Here is a 24107-nt window from a genome sequence, read left to right as displayed (position 1 = left end):
ATGGTCTTTTAAAGCCTCACTGCACTACTTGTAGCTATTTGCTCCCTCTATATAGAAAGCAATGCCTAAGCGGTGCCCATTGGTCCCCCATGATCCTCTTTTTCTTATGATAATTGAGAGCTGATGAGATAACCACCTGTCAGTGACCACACTGGGTGGTCTAATCCCTCCAGGCCAAACTAGTGCAGACAGGCTTTAAATTGTGTAATAACTTGAGCTCATCAAGCCTGTGAAGGCAATGTTTGCATTGTTCATTTTACATTCCCTTTCTGCACAAAGCAACTCTGACATGGTGAGTCAAAACCACATGCAGTCTCGTAGGTCAGACAAGTGACACCTCATGTGCAATGGACATCGGAAATGGAATGATCTATCTCAGGCTAGCAAAAGGAAAGCTCATATCAAAGTGATTCAACAAGGAATGGGTGCTTGAGGGCTTGTTCAGCAGTTATTCTCTTCTGAGGGTCTAGCTCTAGAAGGCGTCCAAGGAGAATGATCTTAAGCTCATGTGCAATGGACATCAGAAATGGATTGATCTATCTTAGGCTAGCAGAAGGAAAGCTCATATCAAAGTGATTCAAGTAGAAATGGGTGCTTGAGGGCTTGTTCTGCAGTTATCCTCTTATGAGGGTCCAGCTCTAGAAGGCGTCCAAGAAGGTCATAAGCCGTGTCAGGAAACTGATCCACAAGGCCTTCCTCGCTTCCAACACTGCCCACGCTCCGCTGCGATTCCGGGCTACCGACGGTTTCCTCTTTGGGGGGTGAGGTCTGGTTGATGCTCCGCCTCCGTCGTTTTGAGGATTCACCGTTGCTTTGGGAGCTCTTGCTCAGCCTGCGCTGGACGGCACCAAGTCTTAACTGACGACACATGGTCTTTAGTTCCATAGCGGGGAGCTTCACATTGCACAGGAGGTTCTTGCCTACAGTGAAATGAAGTAGAAAAAAGTCATACAGTTATTATTCCTTTAGACACAATATACCTCAAATTTCTTCTGCTTAAAGGGCACATAATATCTTTTTATTCTTTTTAACACCGCTCAGGCGATTTTTATTATTTTTTAAATTTAAAACAGTAACCATTGGGATGATCCAATTTTTGCTCTGAAAAAAAATCGCTGTGTACTTCATAAAAAATGGGGTTAGGATTGCCATTGGGTTTTAGGGTGATAGGGGTAGGATCAGGGTTAGGTGTATTGTTTAGCCTCTCATTGAAGTTAGGAAGGTGCAGGTAATTAAAGGTGGAGCAATTGTTGCTAGAGCATTTGTTGTACACACACAACTTGCTCACAATCCCCCAAAATATTCTTCATCCTGACAGAATTGAAGAACAGGGTAGAAGACAACAATAAATTATCAAATATGCTCAAGATAGAGATGATGGCATAGACCAATTGTCAAAAGATAAGGCATTAGGAGAATAACAATTTTTTTTCCCCTGAAAATTTAGACATGAATAGATGAGAACCCCAGTTGGTTTCATTCAATGAGCCTTGGAAAGAGATCCAAACATAATGGAATCCAATCTATGTCTGTATCCGTTTTGTTCTCCTACAATGTAATGTATTAGTTAGGTTACCCTGCCTGAGGAACTTATACTTTCAAATGTAAACCTCGGTCTTGGGTTATTTATGTTCATTCTTTATTAGAATGTTGATTTTTTTTTTACAAGAAAGATGAATTAAGGAAAAATGTACAATAGGACATCTGGAAAACACTGAAAGAGAAGGTATCAAGGCCTGAAAACAGTTTATGGCCTGAAAACTGAAATCCCTGTACTGAGCTTCAATGAATTCACAACACGATGTAGTTCAGTTTTTAGAATATTTGTGAGGATGAAGTTCATTTTGACATACAAGTTTCTTTGCACGTTCTTGACAGAACAACATCAGCCAAAACAAGGAAACTCAAGTGACGTCATGCTATAGCAGCACATTGTGTATCTGAGTGGCCTAGATCAGAAGGATTGATAAGCTTGCTCGATGTATGTAGCAGGGTTGGCCGGGATGATACATCCCCCAGCAGTGGACCAGCGAAGTACAGGCGCACAGAGTTTCCAAGCTACACTGTAGGAACTATTACGACTCGACTACCTCAACACGACTAAAACTAAAGACCTAGACTAGGCTTAAATAGTCACATTTGACAGAACGCCATAAATACAAACAACAACATTTTGACCTACCGTTGACCTTAGCTGCCTCGGTGGTCTCCTCCGTTCCCATAATGCTCATGATCTGAGCGAGGGCTGTAAAGTCGTCAGGTGCTCGGAAGAAGGGGTAGCGCCCACTCAGGATGGATAGGAAGATCACGCCTGCAGCCCACATGTCCACAGCTGAAAGTAATAGAAAAATAAAGGATATGAATAAAAGTTAATTTATTGAATATTGTCCTCTTGGGACTGTATGATGAAGCATCAATAGGGCTAGTACATTCATTTCATCTTATTTTCTTTCTAATACAAAAAGCACTGCTTACAAGGTAAAAAAACAAGATCGGTCTATGCATGCCAATAACAGTAGAAAAAAGATTCTTCTAATTAGAAGACAGCAGAAATACAAAGTAAATTCAACATTAATCTCAGGGCAAAAAGTGGTTGCCCTAATAATAATAATATTCCGCTTTTATATAGTGCCCAATACATCAATACAACGATGTGTCTAAGCATTCACGTTATAGAAAGTTATCTCCGTTTATCATTGTTTACTAATAAGTAGATTAACTTTGCATATGAGCTGTTCTTGCACAATTTCATGCTGAATGTGAATGCTATCGACACAATCTCTTATGAAGATTTTACTGCAGTATATAGTTATAGTGAAAAATAATTGTTGCATGTCACTTTGATCTTCTCACCCGTTGTTTGGTCAGGGCACTTGAGCAGGACTTCTGGTGACCTGAAGCCCGGTGTGCCTGCTCTAGGTGCCACCTGGTTCTTCTTAGCCATGCAGACATCACAGACCTGAGGTAAACCATAGCACCCGCAGATACCCTGAGGTGTCTTTGGCATGTCCTGCAGCCTCCTAGTCACTCCTCTTGTAGCGATGGCAGCGCAATTCCTTGTCAGGATGACCGGCTTGGGGGGTTTTGTGGGCTTCTTTTCCTTAGAAGGGGCGATGATCACCTCGGCGGTGTTCTCGCTGCCCCTTGCTATCATTGCAGGCACCTTCTTCTTGAGGTCGTCTTCATTGACAGAATCCAGCCGGTGGTTGCTACGGTCACGGGATGACTTGTCGGTGGAATGGAATGTGTTGGGGTCGAGTTCTACTAGCTTGGGGACCTTAGAATGACTTTCTGATTGAGTTCTCTTCGGTTCAACTCTGGTCAGAGCCTGTCGAGGTAAATAATAAAAGAACTGTTATTAAGTCATTAGGGCAAAGAATGCAGTCTCCTAAAGTTCATATAAATGTATTTGTGGTGTGTTTCCTTCACCAGAGACACCAAGAAAGCAAATATTTAGTGAATGTAGAGAATCATCCCGAATGCATGCAGCTGTGAATAACATCCAAAGGACTGGACAATTTGACGTCTAATGTCCTATATTTAGGTACAAAAGTGCACTGAACCCAGGACCTACAAAGTTCAAGGACCCCAGCTACTGTGCTTCATGCTATACACACATCAATTCTTGTTGGATTGATAGTTTATGCATCTTTTCTGTTACTCCAATTTCAAAGCTTATGTCAAAGCACCAAACCAGAAGATTGGTTTCAATGAGGTCATATCTACTGGAGAATTGTTGGTAACAAACCCTACACAACAGAGTCTCTTTGCCAATGCTACACATTATAAACTTCTCTTTTTTGTTGTTAATTTAATTGTATTCTTATTATCCGTAATATTACCCTTCTACATGTATTTATGTATTTCAAATTTCAATTTGTTTGTTAATACTCTGTATGTATTGTATATGTTTTTTTAATGAAGATTGAAATAAATACCAATACCAATACCATATCCAAGTACCAAGATTCCAAGTACAGGAACAATAGATCGATACGTTTATTTTGCTATGAATCTTTTACCAACCTTATTCTCTGATGTAGACACAGCCCTCCGAGTGTTCTTCCTTGATTGAGGCGGCCTTGGGGTATCGTGGTGGAGGACGCCCCCTACAATCGAAGGCTTTACAGTTGTCTTGGCAGAGGATCTGGTGGGTACTGCCTGAGCGAGGCCAAAGTCAACAAGAGCATATCTGGGGGGGGGGGGGGGAGTTGGCAACATGAATATGAATAGTTTACTTTACATGACCTAGAAATGTTGTAAGCCATCTTTCCTTCATAGTAAAGAGAACAAGCATATTCCACAGTATATTGAGTTCAAGTTAACTGTAGCTCAAAGTCATTCAAAGTAATCTTTGAATAAATGATGTGCAAGTAGATCATCAATACCTATTTTTCATTATTGTATTTCCTGCTATGTTTTAACCATGCTAATATTTAGTGGACATGATATTATGAAGAAATTACTTTTACAAGGCATTGTTTCACAAAACTGCCATACATGTATGTACAAGTTTGCCGACAACCTATTCAAATGTGTGTAAAGTCTAAAGGTACTATGTCCCATTTGCAGACCCCAAAAAATTAAATTACAACAGCATTTGACTAATTTAGAACTTCCCTCAAAACGAACTGTTGTACTTATGACAGTTTCATGAAAACGATGCCCTGAGCCCCTGATCTATAGATCCTTGTGCTCTAGAAATGAAACATTGCACCTGTTTTGAAAACAGGAACCAACATTCACAAAAAATCAACTGCAAGCCATTTCAGAATATGATTTATTGAGAGCAGGTGAGGATACATCATTTTACAGCTCTTCCATGATCCCCCTCCCCCTTCTCAAGAAAAGGTGCACAGTAGGACTTACTTCCTGGAATGTCGGTTATACAGGAAGTTTCCTGGCTTGACGTCTCGATGAATGACGTTGAACTTGTGGACTCTCCTAAGGGCTATGAAGAGGGCTCTGAGATAGTCCTGGACTTCTTTGACGGTCATGTCATGGTAGAAATCCTGCATAGGGTGAAAGGATGTTGAAATACATTAATTACTGTTATTATTTCATTTGGCAATACATAAGGAATCAGAAAACAGACAATTGAGCAAATAGAGAGATAACAAATAATACAATTATTACATTCCGATATATTTGTCTTTTATGTAAAACAAACTTTTCATCTCTACAAGAAAACGGACCTTGAACTACACAAAGATCACTTTGTATTTTGCAAGGACGAGATCTCAAGGCAGCTTTAAGCACACCCATGTGCCCTCATTAATTGGCATTTGTGCTTCTTTGACTGCTCGGAGGTTAGATTAGATGTAATTGAGGTAGCTCTCCCATTATTCATGGCACCTTTACAACTTCCCTAACACAAATTGTCTACCATCAATACCAGACTAGTCATTGCATTTGACTTTCATGTATTTGATCAACTCTTAAACTTGTCTGAAAAATCAAATTTGTCCTCTTGGTTCAGCAAATAAATCGTTTATTTCATCACAATACTGCACTCACCTGAAATTTATTATGTTTGAAGTGTGGCATCACAATGACAATGTTGTCTTTCTCCCTCACAGTGAGTTTCACCCCCATCACATTATGACAGCCCCTAAAAAAATAAGAGTACAGAAAATCAAAAATGTAAATTAGTGTTGGTGAATCAGCAAATGATAATAATAATCAGAAAAGGGTAAAGAACAGGGAGAAATAACAAAGATATGAAAAGCAGATAGTACAGAGGATAAAAAACACCAACAATGATGGAATGAAGAACAAGATTCTGGAAAAGGAAACAAGAGAACTGGCTCATACATTTTGATTCATGAGGTGGTATCCCTTATGCAAACTTTTGAGAATAAACTTTGACCTTTGCCATAGATACCGTAAGTAATATACTGTAACATGTAAATACAAAATCTTACACCTATATTTAGGTTCTGTAACATATTCCTACAAACTGGAATAATAATCTCATTTACCTACAAAACACAAGTACATGAGTACAAAAACAGTACATGAGTACAAAAACAACACATGTACAAAATACCATATGATAATTCAATTTGAAATCCAACAGCGGACAATGTCAAGAAAAGTCGGTTACCAATTTGAACTTTAGGAGGATAGAGCTTCTTGAATAATTTTTTTTTTTAAATGATCACCGAGACATTCATGAGATGGATGACCGATGAAAGAGCTGCGGCCCATTTCATGAAACCTGTTATCTATAACAAATACTAAATTTCTATGAAAAGTTTGCTCTCAGCCAATCAGATGCCATAATTTCAGTAGCTTATAACAATAGCTTGTAACTTGTTATTGATAACATTATTTTATGAAACAGGCCCCAGAGCAGCATTCAGCTATATGACGTACCCTATTCTGACCAAGCAGCTGAGTTCACTGAGGATACGAGATGGATGACTGGTAGGGATGATGTGTTTCAGAGCAAACTCCTGGTTACAGTCTGGAGTCTTCTTCAGAGTGGCTCTATACACAGAACTGAATGTACCTGTAAGAAAGGGGAAAAGATATCATATCTTTATCTCTCCTACTGTATTTTAGTGTTGTATGGGTACAATTAATTCCCTAGGGGCATATCAAATACTTGAATACAGTTTATTCAATCTTGATAGTTGTGCAATGTACCACTTCTGGATGAATTAAAACAAAATATTAAAAATGCAAAGCTCACCCAGACTTACATGTAGAATTTTAATTGAATAAATTCCTTTCTTCAAAAAGATACTAGTGGGTGGGGGCTATTGATCAGGTCGTGGTTCACAAGTGATAAAAAACAACAACGAATCAAAAATAACAATACATTATACCTAAGCTAAACAATGCCTTATTTGATGGTTAACAGTAATGTTAATGTTCAAACTTCACTTCTATTAATAGTGGTGAATATTTTCTTTAAAGCTTCTTAAGATGCATACAAATCATTTCTTCTATAAACATCACGTAAGTATTCTCACCTTCTCCTATTTTGTCAAGCACTGTGAACAACTCATCAATTTTGGGAACAGCTTTCAGCATGGTGCTTATATCTGCCCGTATTTTCTCTGAAAAGAAGAGCGAAAATGAGAGAATGAAGTCAATTTTACATCAGTAACGCCCCCTCATTGCATTAGATAAGGAGAGCTGAGGTACAATATGACAAAGAAAACATAACAGGTTAAATAGTATTTTGTTTCATATTCATCATGACTTATATTATTTAAATAATCGTAAACAATTTGTTATTATTGATCAACAGTCTTCTGATTTATGTAACATTGTGACTGGAATTCCTCAAGGGAGTATCCTTGGCCCCCCCCCCCCATTGTTTCTATTATTCATTAATGATCTTCATTATGCTTCTAGTAAATTGTCCTTTATATTATTTGCTGATGACACAAATATATTTTTGTCTGGTAAATCTGTTCAGCAACTGAATAGGAATTTGAAAACAGAATCGGAGAAGGTTTCATGCTGGTTTTATGCTAATAAATTAAAAGTCAACATGACTAAAACTAATTATATGGTGTTTAAAGGGAGAAATATCAATTTCGATGTTGATGAATTACATGTGCAATTAAATGATAAATATTTATCCAGAGTCTGTTCAACAAAATGTTTAGGAATATATGTAGATGAAGGCTTAAACTGGAAGACACATGTTAACCACATTGCCTCCAAGATTTCAAGTGCAATAGGTATTCTTTATGTTGTGCATAAATTATTTCCTTTGCCAATCTTATGTAACCTTTATAATACATTGCTGCTTCCTTACTTGTCGTATGCAAATATTGTTTGGGGCAACTGCTCAGTAACCCTTCTGAATAGACTTTAAGTTCTTCAAAAGAAAGCCATACGCTTGATAACCAAATCTTCCTACCCAGCACATACTGCACCCCTATTTAAACGGATGAATATTTTAAATGTTAATTCTATATATATTATGCAGCTTGGTCAATTAATGTTCCAGTACAAACATAACAACTTGCCACCTGTCTTTGATGACCCTTTTATACTGAACTCTTCTATTCATTCATATGCTACAAGAAATGCAAATAGTTTCCATATACCCATAGCTAAGACTTCTTTTTTACAAAAACGGATACCCTTCAATGGACCTATGTTATGGAGTCATCTTCCACCTGACATCAAACATTGTTCTTCATTGTATTCATTTAAGGCTAAATTAAGATTATTCCTGTTAAGTAACCCATTCTTTACAACATTCACATATAGGTAGATGCACTCCCCCCCCCCCCCTGTCTTTGATATTTTTCTCCCTCTTCTTTCTTGTTATTGGTACCACCTCATCATTTTACCTTATATTTACTTTTAAGTTTTAATTGTATAATTTTTTTTCTCCATTATTGGGGGTAGTCCTCGACAAATCATTTTTGATTTTTGACTACCCCTTCCACATTTGCTGATTTTTTCTTTTTAAAACTTACATTGCTTCAACTGGAGTCGTTTTATATATAATGTACATGTTTTATTATTGTATTGTATGTATGTATTTTATTTTATGTAGCTTCCTATGTTTTGCATTTGTGGAGAAATAAATTGAACTTGAACTACTCTTCTTCATGAGTACATTAGAAGTACATGTAGAACCAATTATGGTTGGAGTTTTTAATATAAATTGAAAGGCAAATTTTGGATGATTTGCATTTCTTATCCATTCACTGTGATACTACTGGGAGGTTGTTAATGTTTCTTCTTTTTGGTAACGATGAATGTTCATGTATTTATAAAAATAAAACAAATTGTGAGACAAGTAACTCTTATTAACAGTACTCCTTTCATTGTTCATCTTGATATCAACATTATTCCCTGATACATAACCACTGCACATGTATGAATCTATTTTAAATTTCAAGAAAAAAAAAGAGAAAAAAAATCTTTGTTCATATAATATCAACTCCAGTAAATAAAAATGCATAATAAAGAAAACTTGGGTGTTTTGAGTCTTCACTCTTCGATGATGATTACAGGTAGAAATGAATGTCCCAATCCTCTCCCCCCCCCCCCAAAAAAAGGAGTCCAAATGAGTTACCTGTCATTCTGACTGGGCCCTTGAATGATGATCTCTTCCGTTTCTTACATGTAGTCATAACCGTTGGTGTTATAGGACGTAAATCCGAATCCATCTCTCCTGCATCCACATCAACATCGAGGGCGCTTGTGGAGCTCAAGTTGTTCTTTTTGCCAAGCATGATGCTGTGAGGAGAAAGAAGGACTGGATACATTGTCTGAACCAAAACCATAATTATCAAATCACTCTGTCTATTTAATGACTCTGTAATGCAATGTCCACTGAGACTTGCTCAGCCAGGTCATCCTATTAGTATTACCCATTTAGACGCTAACCCTAATAATAAGGCCGGGGGGGGGGGGGGGGGGGGGGGAGGGGGGGCATTATGGCCCCCCCCCCCCCTCCACGATTTTTTTTTATTATTCAGGAACGCAGAGGTCTAGATGTGGATGGCGCCCCGCCGCTCGCTGACTTCTTCTCTCTCTCTCTTATTCTTAGTCTTAACGACTTAACTCTTCCTCTTCTTGTAATTTATTGCTTTCTTCCTTTTCAGTGATTTCAACGCCTCCTTCTTCTAGATCTAGATTCTATTTCTAGATCTACTTTGAAGTTCTTCTCCACCATCCACGAATCAATTGATCATGATGTTTAATATTTATCACAATCCGCCATGTTATTTCGTTAATTGTGTAACTTTGTAATGTCGGCAGCATGCATGCCATGGTACAGTGTATAACAAAGCTTAGCTTTGCATAATTGGGGCGAGGCCGAGCTACGAGGACAGTAGTAATCCATCGGACTCTGCTGGCTGCATGCCGCCGGGAGTCTCGGCGAACAAGCTACGCGCTACGCGATGCCAATAACGTTTGAGCTGACGTCTTTGCTTCTCGAGACTCGACGCGCGACGTAGGAAAAAGTAGGGAAAAAAACCCTGCGTTTCACACGTCTTCACACATCAAAAACTCCACAAAATTACAATTATTATATATTTATTGTTATCTGAACTTACCCTTTCATTTGATTTTGCAAAATTTGCAGTGAAAAGGTCCCTACTCCAGTTAGATTTTGTCGGCAAACGAAAAGCAATCTCAATTTACAAACCTACGAATTTCCCGCGTTTGGGGTCAACCGGAAATTCATTCAGCTCACGGTCCATTTAAATTCAGCGTCTGAAAACAAATAAAATTTGGGGCTATGGTGTCTTCAAAAAAACAAACGAGAAATGGTAGTGTAATATAGGTGATATATATATAGAACAAAAATGAGATCAAAGCTATGAGACTGCAATGTAATCGAAAAAATGTGTCATATCATAGCAGAATAAATATCCAATATCCTTACGTTGAGATTACACTACGCCTATTTCGGAAGACACAATTCTATGCCATTTAGCAAAGTCATTTTAAAGATAAAGTTGAGTTCTAGTCATGCGATTGCATTGTGAAAGAAACAGTGTATATAATCGATCAGAAAAGGTTGATCATCCTTTTATCAGAATCTTCTGAAAGCATGGATAGATATGAAAGAATATGTTAAAACAGAAGAGAGATACAAAGGGAATGAAATATTGTATAATAATAATTTTATTCAACTAGAAGGTCAAACCTTATTTGAGGAAACTTTGTTTTTGAAAAATATATATCGAATTCATCACATTTGTGAAGAAAATGGAGAATTGAAACCTGAAGCTCATTTTATAATGTTAGGTTTGAGCAGAGTGGAAATTGATAAAGTAAAACAAATTTATAACGTAGCCCCTTATGAATGGAAACAGAATGTTCAACCTTTAAGAAAAGCAATTCACACTGGCTTTAGTTTAGAATTTATTTTTTCAAAGAAAGTGTTTACATTTGAAGATTTAAATGCAAAAATGGTATATAAGAGTCAAATTAAAAAGAATGTAGAAACAAACTCGGCAGGCGGCAATTTAATGACACTTTACAATATTCCAAGAAAAGAAGTAGAAAAGATATATGTTCAACCAAAGATGTGTACCTTAAGTAGTAAACTGCGAGAATTTCAGTTCAAATTATTGCATAATATTTTATATACAAATCATCATTTACATAGATTCAGGTTCCATGAAAATGGTTTGTGCTCATTTTGCAAAAATTTTGAAGAAACTTATCAACATGTATTCTTTGAATGTAATACAATAAAGGAAGTCTGGGGGAAATGTGGAGATAGACTTAATTTACCAATTTTGAAGAAATTATCCTGGAAAGAAATTCATATAGGAATAGATGACACTACTTTTAAAACAGAGCAATTATTGAACCACATTTTAATTTTGATTAAATATATGATTTTCCACAGTAGAGAGAAGGGAAACCCTCCAAAAGCAAAAGAAATAGAATATAGACTGTTGGAAAATAGAAATGAAGAGAAAAAACTTTCAATGGAAAGAGACACACTTTCAATTCATTTAAGGAAATGGGAAGCTTTGGAAAGTTTAGAATAAATGTTTTCATTTTCATTTTTTTTTTTTCTCTCAATATACAACTTCCTGACCCTCCTCTTTTTTTTTTTTTTTTCTTTTTTTTTTGCTCGTTCTATGTTAGCGTGTGTTTTGTATACTGTTGTATATGTTATGTGTTTAAATGTTGTGTGGGGTGGGGGGGGGGGGGGGTAGTAGGTGTTTTGTAGCTTTTTCCCTTTTTTATATATATAATTTTTTTTTTGTCTCCAAAGGAAAATGAAGAGGTGTAACTTTTGTATGTAAATGTAAAAGATCATTGGTAAATTTATAAAGACCTATGTTAAATTATTTTGTTATTTTGTATCCAATGTTATAAATGTACAATTTTTCTTTGAGAGAAACGAATAAAAACCTATGAAAACAAAAAATCTAGCAAAAGTATTGGTGTGTACTGCAAGGTTCTGGAATCATCAAAATGATAAGAAATTTGGCTCAGTCATGGTGAAGTTACAAGCACTGTACACAACAAGATGTATATGGGACTACACAAACATGAGGCATAAAAATCTGTCCTGATTTGTATGCTGCTACATGACATATGATATTTAGAATATTGAGGCATTTGAAGAGCCATGCTTAACAGTGGACATTTTTTTATCTGATGTTCTTCCACACTTTGCATAATAACAGTGATAACGCTCACAAAGTATTTTTTACCTCTTCCCATGCAGAACTCAACCTTTTCTTAAAGCATGCTCACGCTATTCTTCAATGTACAAATTGAGAATGAAGATAAACACATTCTATTTCTAACTCATTTAATTTTCAAAATTTCGGGAAATCGCTCATTTGATGCATATTGTTAAATTTATACATAATAATTATATGGTAATTTTTAAAGCTAAATGATTTTTCTTAACTCTCGTGTCACATGTCGAAAGTTTTTCTCTGATATCGTAAACATTGATTTACATTTTTCGGAGCTTAAAGGTAATACAAAGTTTTGGTATGAGGTCATGAATTTGGTTCAAATGAACATATTGGAAGCATATGCGGTCCTACAATATTCAGCGATCTTTGTCGGGGATGAAATCGAGTCTAAAGTTATACAATTGTAAATAATAAACTCTTTATGTTGTATAGCTCCCTCTCAGGTCAAGATATTAATTAAGCTATAAAACAATGTTTATTGACTAAAATCAACCGATTAGCCATTCCCGTTTGGAAATTATATACCCTCGCTAAATGTTCTGACATTTTCATGGTCGCAGCGACCATAACACGTCCGTATGCGCTATTTGAAATTTATCAAAATTTACCGGGAGCACCGGTAAATTTTTATATTCAATTTTTCTCGAAAGCAGAAGTGTTTTCGGGGATAAATTTTCTAGTGCTTCTATTACATCCACAGGGGCATCCAAATATATCAAAGTTGTGAAGAATCACTATCCACCCGATTTCCAAAATTTCCCAAAACTTTGTATTACCTTTAATGGTACTTTGTCCCATTTGCAGGCCAACAAAATGAAAAATTCCAACGGCATTTGAAAGATAATACTAATTAAATACTTCCCTAAAAAAAAAAAAAGGGGGGGGGGGGGTCTTGAAAATGTCTTTAAGTGGGAAAATAATGACTATTAGTTGTCGAATCGACTTAAGAGCTATAATTGTTGTTGTTGTCGTTGTTTAAGTTTATAGGCGTTTGTCATTCAGAAGTGAATATTTAGGCCTCTTCTCTTAGGATTTGTATTCCTTTAAAATTAGATTTACTTTTTTAAATATATATATATTTTGATAAATTGGATTTTTAAAAGTTAAACTTTTTGTTTAATGTTGAAGAATTCAGTTGATGGCGAGCAAAAAGCTTATCGGCTATATAGGACGCCAAAGAACCAGCTCGGACACGGTGCGTTGTGACAAGCTTCTCAACTCAGCCTAATGCTAAGCCTATAGGCCTTCCAACGTCCACCCGTTATGACTAGTCGTCTCCACCGCGTTTCATCAAAGTTTTGTCCGAAAACCAAAAAAAAACAGATCATATACATGAAGATTCTAAACGTTAATATCGGCAGTTCTCTCTTCTAATTTGTTTTTCTTCTTTTTCTCACTTAGTTCTTCTTCATTGGCACTGAACTGAATTCAACATATTTTTTGCGCTTGTCGTCGCCGAGTTGTATGCTTCGCAACCATAGTTGATAATATGATAGTATTAATGCCTTATATAATTATCATCACTAGTTCTTTAGCATCTCCAGACTATTTGGCGTATACTAGACTTTTGATTCTACCTTTACATCTTTTACTAATATCTAATAATGAGGCCTTCAAGTCATCCGTTTGTCAAATGTGACGCCGAGATATTTATGCTCTGTATGTGGTATCAACTTTTGACCTCTTATAATATAAATCGTAGTTATCATCATTTGTATTGTTCGAAAATAATATAGGGGTCGTTTTCTCTATCGACATAATGAGTCCAAATGGATTGAGCCATGAGTTCAAAGAGTTTAGATAATTTTGTATGTTCTGCATATTTGTTTTACATCATGGCCTGATTCCCAAATTACGATGTCGTCTGCATAAATCAAGCTATGTATATCTGGTCTTGAACGTATGTCACCTATTATTAAATTAAAAATGAGGGAGCTCAAAATGCTACCCTGGGGTAAACCATTTTCAGGATGCGTAATTGCCGATTTGGTATTACCTATTTGCACTTGAAAGGTACGGTTCAACAAATAGTTTCTCAAAAATTTCCTTGGAGGCCAATTCTACGTAACTTGAAGATTTATCATTTCGTCCAGAGAGTATCATAGTCTTTGGCCAGATCAATAAATACAACTATGGTTTTCATACCCACAAAAAGGTATTTCTGAATTTCATTTTCTAAATGTACTAAGTTATCTATTGAGCTTCTCTTTTTTCTAAACCATGTTGTATATTACTCAAAATTTAGTTTTTCTCTACGAACCATTCTAATCTCTCCTTTACCATACTTTCAAATATCTTGATAAAGCAAGGTAATAATGAAATAGGTCGGTAGGATGTTAGTTGGGAGGAGTCCTTCTTCGGTTTTAAGATGGGTATCAGCATTGCGTGTGTAATGTTCCGGAATCGTCCCAGAAGACCATATTCTATTATAAAGACAGAGTAATGTTTTCCTAGCCTGGCTGGGAAAACCAGCCAGTAAGTAATAGTCTGACTTTCAGACTATTGTACCGAATGGTCATACGTTTTATGCTGCGCAAATATTCAAACAGTTTAATTTTGGCCATTACAAGAAGTGAGTTATTGATGTAGACAAAATGCTCATGTACCCTTTACAGCTCATTTTATGTATGTTATTACCAAAGAAGAAAAAAGCCAGTCAGTCACTCATTGGTGTCTGACAGTGAAGTCTAGCAAGTAAACGGGTTTCTTTGCATAATTTGAATATTAGGACACTGCTAACGTTTAAATTTCACAGATAGGACATACATGACATATTCATAATTCCTGCAAAGTTCTACAGAATTTGATGTTAGCTGCAAAAGGGACATAGTATCTTTAAACAAAAAATTATGCAATAACGATTCGTAGATAATCCAGGCCTACATTGATGAAGATAAATTTACCTTGAAACACCCTCAAGTAGACTGCAATCTTTGTAAATTGACTCGTTAAAGCTGTAGGGCAAAGCTCTCCAATTCTCGCTACCCTAAATAGGTACGAAAATCTCGAAATTCGCGAGACGAGGTAATTTTCACTCTCTCGGGTCGTCACTACAACTTCCGGTATAGAGTCCCATCCCGCTGGCGCTAGCGCCTGTGTTCGCTGTGCAGAGTTTTCACGCACGCTAAAATCGATGCCAATCAGTGTAATTTGTACAAATTATAATATGCAATGGAAAGCTTCGGGCAGAATTAGTGACTTTAGCACAAAAGGCCGTTAAACTCTACCGTGAAAGAGAGGGTTGTGATCACGAACGCCTGCACAGGAAGCTGTAATGTCGAAAAGCTATCCCATAATGCAATGCGCGTTTTCAGGATTTTCCCCGGATCTCGGCAGAATCGCTATTTGGGGTAGCGAGAATTGTTGGCGGCTGAGATTTAATAAAAGGAGCACCTTGGGGGTACTTGAAAAAGTGGGCGGATGGGGGGGGGGGGGGCACTCCCAGGGAGTAACGCCTCTGCATTGAACAAATTTCATATGACTGGACCTCTGGACAGTATAGCCTACTGACGGCGATGGCAAAAATGGAGGTTATTTGCTCCTGCCCAGTGGCAGGAGGTCTGATGTCATAATTGAGATTAAGTAGGCCTACTTATTAATCACGACGGTCTGCGTTTTTTTTTCTTCTAATGGTCTGGGTCGTTTACATCTATATTAGATGCACCTTTATGGGTATAATCTGTATTTCTCCTCGTTCTAATTTTGAATTGGCGATGCCAGGCTTCGCTTTCTAGTGCACGAAACCATGTTCTGTCAATCATTAATGAGAGGAGGGGTATAGGGGTGTTTCAATTTATTGAATAAGGATATTGAGAATTTTTACATACTGATGATTGTGTAACATGCTTCCTCAGCATGCGGGGATAGATTACACCTCCCCCTTTCAATATTATTTACCAAGTACGCCCTTGATTGAAAGACTATTCGCCAGTGATACTACGTAGGCCCTTAATGTACAGTAATACCCCCTGGTAAATATGATGGTTCTTTATTTCTGTATCAATGAAGAGTGAAAAAGATTGATTAGTTTAATTGGTAACCTATTTTGAACAACCCTGGGTGCTTAATGATTGACAGACGATGGTTAATTCGTGCACTTTAGACAGCGAAGCTTGGACACTAAAATATTTACACCCTAACCAAGTTTTGTAATTTTTCAAGTATGTGAAAAATTGATTTGTTCCGATTCATGTTTCATGAGACTATGACATTAAAGCTTACATATAAAAGCATCCAATAAGAGCCCCAGTTTAACCGGTTCTTTTTTTTTCATTCTTGAGTTTCGAAAAACACAAAAAACATAACATTTACAAGGGGTATAAATATTTAGTTGATTACTGTACATTGAACCATAACCACGTTTTCACGATGTGAAATCAGTTGTTGACCAATCAGAGCCAATGCAACTTAAAGGGGGGTAAACTGACTTCGTGTCTTTCCCGAGACCTGACTCGGGGCCAATCGGGTACTACTATGGACGAGGCGACCGCAGCAATCACGTACGTGCATCATACGCGAAACCGAAGCGTGAGGGGAACCTCGGTCTGTTTCGCGAACGCTGACCATGTAGAGATTAAGTCGCAGACTACCGTTAATAGGGACTTTTAGATTGAGTGGACGAGAACACGACGAACGCCGACTGATCATGCGTGTCAACGTACTTAACTGCCCATGTTGACTACAATTAGAAATCTTTTAGATTGCACTCGACGATATACATGCATACAGGAAGTAACACTATGAACATCACGGACAAAATATACAGTCCCTCATTCTACCCTCAACAAAAGAACATCCCTTCACTGCTATTATGTAAAAATGTGTAGCACAGGTGAATATGCATGTGACACCTGTTCTACACATTTTTACATCATAGCAGGGAAGGGATGTTCCTTTGTCTATACCTGAGGAACTGTATATTTTATGCGCACGCGGCATACTAGTACCTTGAGCATGTAAAGGCGCTATATAAATATCAATATGTATGTATGTACTAGATTTAGGAAAATCAAGGTTTACGCATTCTCGATCACCGACTGAGCCGACGTAACGCATGCGCAGTGCCGCAAAATGACGTCACACGTTGCAGTCAAAGCTGTCGACGTGCAAAGCTAAAAGTCCCTAATCAAGTCAATTCGTTTACGTGCAGTTGTCCAGCAGGAGGTGTAAATGGCGTTAACCAGTATTTGATAAGCTACACGGCCTTTAAAAGGACATTTTGCGACAGATTAGCAAGTTTTTCTAAACATGAATTTGCTTTTAGCCTTTTTAATAAATTCTTTAATCTCAAATTTTCAATTAATAATTTTGTTTGTATTCCCACTCTCTAAAGTGCATCTAAACAGTTTTGCTGCCTTTAAATTACATAATTATATTGTGCATTTATACTGAGCAGGTGCAAAGGCGTGGCTTTTGATGCGTCTCCGGGAATAAAACAAATACTTGTGCGTGCGGAAAACAGGGCATGCAAGGTGATTGAGCACTTTGACAGGGAGAACAAACACTCGAAACAAACAGCATACAATACAAAAGATTAGAATGCAAATATGACACAATATTTTGCTCGCTGCATGTGTGCAAAGGAATCTGCAAAAATATGGAATAACCTTCGATAATCAGTCATAGGTTCTAGAGAAATGGCATAATTAAGATAGTCATGCGATATAATTAATGTCTAAAGGTTACTAGGTGACATTTTCATTTCGAAAATAATAGTGTTTATCACCTGGTGATGTTTTCACCGATTGCGGTGATTAGATAAACGTTTAAGGATAAAATAATTAGATTGCAAACATGGAGTTCTTGCGTACTGTGTTTGGTGGGGCAATATGCAAGGGTAAAATATCGTATCCGGACACCTAAACCCCTGGAGATCCACCTCCCGGATAAGCACCCCCAGTCAACTAACCCCTAGAACAACTACCCCCTAGGACTACTAACCCCTAGGGCAACCACCCTCTAGGACGACTACCCCCAGGACAACTACCCCCAGACATCTACCCCTAGGACAACTACCCCCAGACAACTACCCCTAGGATAGTTGTCCCAGGGATAGTTGTCCGAGAGGATGGTTGTCGTAGGAGGTAGTTGTCACGGAAAAGGGACAATGAGAAGGAAAATGGCACTAGTTAAAAAGGATGGAGGCACTTGTCAACATAATTTACGTTGTATCATCCGCTCAATCTGACCTGCGTGCATAGAACTAATAATCATTTTTGTATGAAAAATTGAAATTTCCTAAGAAGTGGGTTTCTTTCCATCATTGAGGTGCCCGGGAGTCCCTTGGGTAACCTTTCAACAAGTATAATATCAAAACAAGTATTGCCCCTGCTCTGTTCTCCGGTTGGAAAAAAACATAATAATCCAGCACAATTGCGTCTACTTTTTCGTTGGAGAAGAGCAAAATAGTGACTTTCAATTGCACGTCGGCCGCTTTCGTTCCATTGTGGTCAGGCGGCTTTGGGGTAAGCAAATAATGAATATACTAATCGTTAGCTTTCTTCTGGTATTACATTTTTGATTGGTTGTATATTGTTGTTGGAATTTACCCATTCACATAAAAAAGGGCACTTAATGTAAAATTGGCACCTCTAAGATTTGAATAGAAAGGGGAACATATTATCTGAAGTAAAAGGGGCTCTTTAGGGGTACTTGAAAAAGTGAGGGGAATAATAATATCTTATATCACTCATCTTGTTGTTAAAGAGCGATACCTTAGGCGCCCATGGACCCCATCCGTAAAGATAGAAGTGATTCCCAATACAACTTTTTGTTCTATAAATTTTGAGATAGAGAGAGAAAGATAGAGGGAGAGAGATAGAGAGAGAGAGAGAGAGAAGGAGAGAGTGTGCCTGGTCGTGTGGTGCGTGTTTCTGTGTGAGAGTGAGAGATTTTGTGTGTTTGTGCGTGTGTGGGTGCGTGTTTGTTTGATAGTGAGTGAGAGAGAGAGAATCGCTATCCGATGAAATAAACCAATAGGGTGCCTTTTTAGGGCAGAGCAATTTCAAGGCATAGGCCTATATTGGAGTTTCTATCTTGAAGGTTATGAATTAATTGCTAAAGTTCTAGAGCGTCCGGAGGCTCCGCCCCAGGAACCCCGGCACCTGGACTCCCATTCAAGACAACCTTATGACTTTCAAAATTTTTCTTTGGAGATAGTGAGTGAGTGAGAGAGAGAGAGAGAGAGAGAACGAGAACCAAATATTAGAAACTACATGAGGAAAAAGTGTATTTCTTCCTCGCTCGTTTTGCTCGCTCGCATCATTTAGAAACAGGATGCTATCAGGCGGCGGAGTGGCGAAATGAAACGAGCTGCCCGAATGTCATTCTAATCGACAGCGAGGTGCCCGAATATATTTTATATCTTTTATATCGAAAATATATTTTTACCATTAGTTCGTTTCACTCGCTCGCATCATTTAGAAACGGAACAATCCTGGGAAACAAGATGTAAGACATTTTTTATATTCATGTCATTTTGGCGACAGGGTACCTGCATACCCTTTTGAAATATTTTATCTAGTGTTTTGATTTATTTCTATAAAAAAATGATTAACCAAAATATGAAGAAAAAAAATTAAACAAAATTATTTAAAAAAAAAAACATATTGTAGGTATTTTTTTGTTTTGTAGAGATCTTTTATTCCCGTACGTTTGTACATATGGCACTTGACCAGTTTAAAGTGGCATGTTCCCCGTATTCCAGAGGGCGTTCAAAATACGTACCCGCTGGCGGACGGTGCTAGCTGCCTATTGACACCAACAGAATACGGCTCTTACGCAGATGGCATGTTCCGAATGCCCGCACAATGCCGATTATCGCATACATGTGCCGAAGTAATACCAATCGCAGTTCGGTTCTAAGATTCGGCTGCTGTTTCCGCCCACTTTCGTGACGTCAGGATCGGCAGCGATCAGCTGGCTTGACGAAGGCAGGCCAGGCCGCGCGTACTTTGATTGACAGCTTTATGCAAATTAGAAGTCGATCTTCGGAACAAAGATGGCGATGACAAGAGCAGCGATAACTACAATGGCGGGAACGTGCCCCTTTAAGGGTGGCGACATTGGGTTTGGAGTTACGCGAAATTTTTTACTTCTGAAGAGGTTGCCGTGACTGAAAAACTGTTAAATAACGCTGCGCTAGACTATAAATCAGATATAGTGACCTGTATTTGTTTTACTTCCCCCTTATCCAGGTACCAATCAAATCGAGATAAGAATTCATCAGTTAAGTGTCACTGGACTTTTTATATGACGTGTGTCTCTCCACGTAATACGACGTATTTTTATATGACATATGTTGCGTCAAACTCGGTAATTTTCTGCCGCGAAAAAAGATAACAACGAAGTTGCTCTCTTCGTTATTTCGTTACCATGATGTTCTTCATCTGATATTGCAATATTTAGAAAGAAGTCCAAGATTACGTGCAGCTGTGAGATCTTTCATTTTTAAGTACCGGCCTCGGTAAGAATTTCAAAAGTTCGTTTTAATTCTATAAAACTTGAAGGCAGATTACGCCTAGTCTCAAATGAGAAGATTAAGCCTAGTCTCACATGAGATTACATCTTTTGGACGGCATAAGTCAATGGTCAGAGATCGTGGTGGTCATAGACCGTGGCTCGGTCTTTGGCGCTATGTGAATTGGTTTATTAAACAAAAAAGTGAATGCAAAATAAACAATAAAAGCATTGCCTTGAATTAATGATGTCTTCAAAAATTCTCGCAACAGGCAGTGACATGAATAATGTTTGACGTCTTGATTTTGGAAAGGCCTTTTTTCATCAGCTGAGTGAATACTCAGTAGCGGAGATATTTCTTTGGTTATAGAGACAATTTACAAATGCCGTGCATATACAAAGTTCGAAGATACTTCTTTCATGCGAAACAAAGACAATTTAGTTTTAAGTTTAACTAAAATAAAAAAAAAAATTGTCTAATGCTATGGTCACATTACCCAAAAGTAGCCTGCTCGGCGGCTGAGCGGCGAGTTTTTAACCAAATCTGCCCGGCGGCTGCCCGGCCACCGAGCGGCGGCCGCCCAGGCCAGGCACCGCTCGTTTTTAGGGCATCGCTCGGTTGCCGCTGAAGTTTTAGCACGGAGTTAAAATTTGGGCGGCGCCTGCTCACTTTTCACTCGCCGCCCAAAATACGCTCGGTGCCTCGGCGGTCGCCGCCCGCCCGGGCACCGACCTAATCGCTGGGCGATGCCTAAATTCCAGCAGCGACCGAGCATGCTACTGATCGGTTGGTCGCTGCTCTGATTTGTGACCATAGCTTTACCCAGCGTTTTTAACCTTTTTTCAGTCACGACACACTTCAACAAAATTATTTTGTAATCAACATAATAGATTAGATAGTAGGTAATATATGCGGATACCCCGCTCCCAAATATACATTAATATGAGGATATTCTGGCATCCCGATGCCCTGAATTCCCCCTTTTATATATGTTGTGAGTGAGTGAAGCGAAAAAGTTGTCAAAATGTAATTTTGATTATAGATATACATACACACGGGCACCTCGCTGTCAAATAGAATGATATTCGGGCACTTTGCTGCCCGAAATCATCCCGTTTTCAAAAAAATGCGAACAAGCGATTCGAGCGAGGAAGATATATACTTTTTGTCTTTAAAATGTTATTTCCTCATCAAATTACATACACTAGCAAGCGGTTCTATGGTGTTTCACGAAATCGACGTTATTCCAAAATAACTGTTTGATGTACCTAAATTTCTCTCGCCGCACCCCGGCCGAAAAAACGCTGATCTTACCCATTAGAGCTCGACCAGCACGCGCGTGAATAGTTGTAGTTGTTCAGTGTAAGTGTACATCAAATACAATGTTATTCGACGGTATGGAATAATCAATATGAACAATTATTATTTAATTTATGACAGCCTTATTTACTCTTTTCATATAATATTTTCCAGATTGAGACGATGGATCTCTTTGACGCAGTTAATCAAGGAAACGAACAATTGGTGCATACATTTATGAAGCAGTCAAGTGCTGGTATAAATGAAATCGATGAGCAAGGTTTCACGGCATTACATTATGCAGTTAAAAGGTAAGATTTATCTATTCAATCATTAGTTCATTAATTGATACCCCCTTAAAGTGAACGAGCTATAATGCTCCTATGTAAATCAGTGGAATATATACAGCATGAAGCTGAAGTTTTAGTTAAGCATTATATCATTATGATATTTGATATACGAGAGAGGCATGAACGGATATTGCGCATATATTTACCCCAGGGAATGCTCAAATACTATTATTACAGTGGCTTTGGCCCAGCTGCCACGAGACGCTCAAAGCATTAAAGGAAAAGTTATTAACAGGTACCCATTTATTACACGTGAGTAGAGAGCGGCAAATGCAGATTTAATACGTTATAAAATTACATTTTTGCCGGCTGGGAATTGAACCGATTCAAAGCCGGACGCTTTTCCGAAAGAGAACGCAATCGGATAAAAAAGTTCTTCCTTTATCAGATATGAAACAGTCATGATAAAACCAAAATAATTATTTGACATTAATTTAGTCAGTTCAAGAGGTTTTTGTGAAATAGAATAGCCCTTAAAAACGTTGTATATATTTAATATTAATAATAATAATAAGATTCCGCTTACATATAGCGCTCATTACAATGTCTCTAAACGCTTTACAGAAATACTATAACCCCTATTTGGGGTCCGATTCTCGACGGAGACATTTTTTCAACCTTTCAGAATTTTCAAAATGGAGGACAGTCATTGGAACTTAATTCACAACCGTTAATCTCTAATTTCTCTTCGCAGTGTATTTATTTCCACGAAAATTGTAAGTGTTGTGATAAAGATGAGGCCAGCCTTGCTGAAAATTTGCTTTAAAAATTCGGCATACCCTGAAATTTGCCACCACGAATATTTGCATGAAGACAATGCAATTGTGGCATTATTCCCGGCATCGTACATTACAGAGAATGTCTTCTTCATTTTGCTCAGTACTTAGTGATTACACGTTTTTCTTATTATTTTGAACATTCCTTTAATTAAACCTGGAAAAAATGTGTTCAAATTGTACTGTTGAATTCTGTAAGATATTATTTGTCACTACAAATTAAAATTACCTTTAAAAGTATATCATTCTATACAAAAACAGAGAAGACGCTAAAAAGCTGCAATTGCCCGTTTATTATTATTTTGTTTTTTTAGGGATTGAATTAAATGTTTTAAACAACATTGCATTTAATCCCTTCTTATCGAGAGAGAAAAAAGAAAAAAAGAAAACAGCTAAATAAAAGAACCATAAAGAATAAGTAATGAGGTTTGTTATATTTTATCTTTACAGTCGTTCTATTGTTCTTCCAAACATAGATTACTTTATGTCATCATGACAACGAGGTAGCAAACATTAATTTTTTTTTCTGGTATCAGATAAGCAAAGTCACTTACCATTTGAAACTTTAAAAAAGAGGATTTATTCTTCAATGGGCTTATAAAGAAAGAAATATATAGTAAAATCCCTATTATCTCGATTATGAAAGAAAATGCGTACATTGTCGTATACATTGTTTCTTAGATGTTAATCTCTGCCATCAGTAAACAAAATATTTAAATTAAAAAAAAAAAATCTAAGATAGAAAGAGAGACACAGAGAAAGACAGATACACAGAGAGAAAGAGAGAGAGAGAGAGAGAGAGAGGGGGGGGGGAACGAGAGAAAGACAGACAGATAAAAGAAAGTGATTACAGATTTTAACTGAACAAAATAATCATCATTCCCTTTAGTGTGACCTTCATAATAATTACTTTACTCAGTTGCCATCATGTTTGCATTAATAACTCCGACTGAAATGTTCCGAAAGAAATGCCGAGAAAAAATAATTTTTATATCTATCTAATTATACACAAGGTTATCGCGGTTATTTTGATTATCAAGATCTTTTTGAAATTCTTTCT

General features: G+C 37.5%; 1 protein-coding gene across 1 annotated transcript; it reads right to left on the bottom strand.

Moving 5' to 3' along the window:
• Positions 1 to 105: 105 nt before the first annotated feature.
• On the bottom strand, positions 106 to 10184 carry LOC580385 (cell division cycle 7-related protein kinase). The gene is made up of 10 exons (XM_030997717.1): positions 10044 to 10184; positions 9056 to 9219; positions 6981 to 7067; positions 6379 to 6514; positions 5518 to 5611; positions 4870 to 5012; positions 4027 to 4192; positions 2854 to 3328; positions 2183 to 2332; positions 106 to 920 (listed from the first exon to the last, which is right to left on the bottom strand). The coding sequence occupies exons 1-10, from the start codon at positions 10049 to 10051 to the stop codon at positions 568 to 570; spliced, it is 1776 nt and encodes a 591-aa protein (XP_030853577.1). The 5' UTR covers positions 10052 to 10184; the 3' UTR covers positions 106 to 567.
• Between the last annotated feature and the right edge of the window lie 13923 nt (positions 10185 to 24107).

This window comes from Strongylocentrotus purpuratus, unplaced genomic scaffold (assembly GCF_000002235.5).
Source record: "Strongylocentrotus purpuratus isolate Spur 01 unplaced genomic scaffold, Spur_5.0 spur5_scaffold_4, whole genome shotgun sequence".
Lineage (NCBI taxonomy): Eukaryota > Metazoa > Echinodermata > Echinoidea > Camarodonta > Strongylocentrotidae > Strongylocentrotus > Strongylocentrotus purpuratus.
This window is presented reverse-complemented; position numbering and strand designations above follow the sequence as displayed.

Bases quoted from the DNA above. Each gene is read 5' to 3' on its own strand.
- LOC580385 (XM_030997717.1), bottom strand. The intron at 5,013-5,517 runs GTGAGTGCAGTA...CACCCTATGCAG, and splicing joins TCAAACATAATAAATTTCAG to GATTTCTACCATGACATGAC. The intron at 921-2,182 runs GTAGGTCAAAAT...ATTTCACTGTAG, and splicing joins CGAGGCAGCTAAGGTCAACG to GCAAGAACCTCCTGTGCAAT.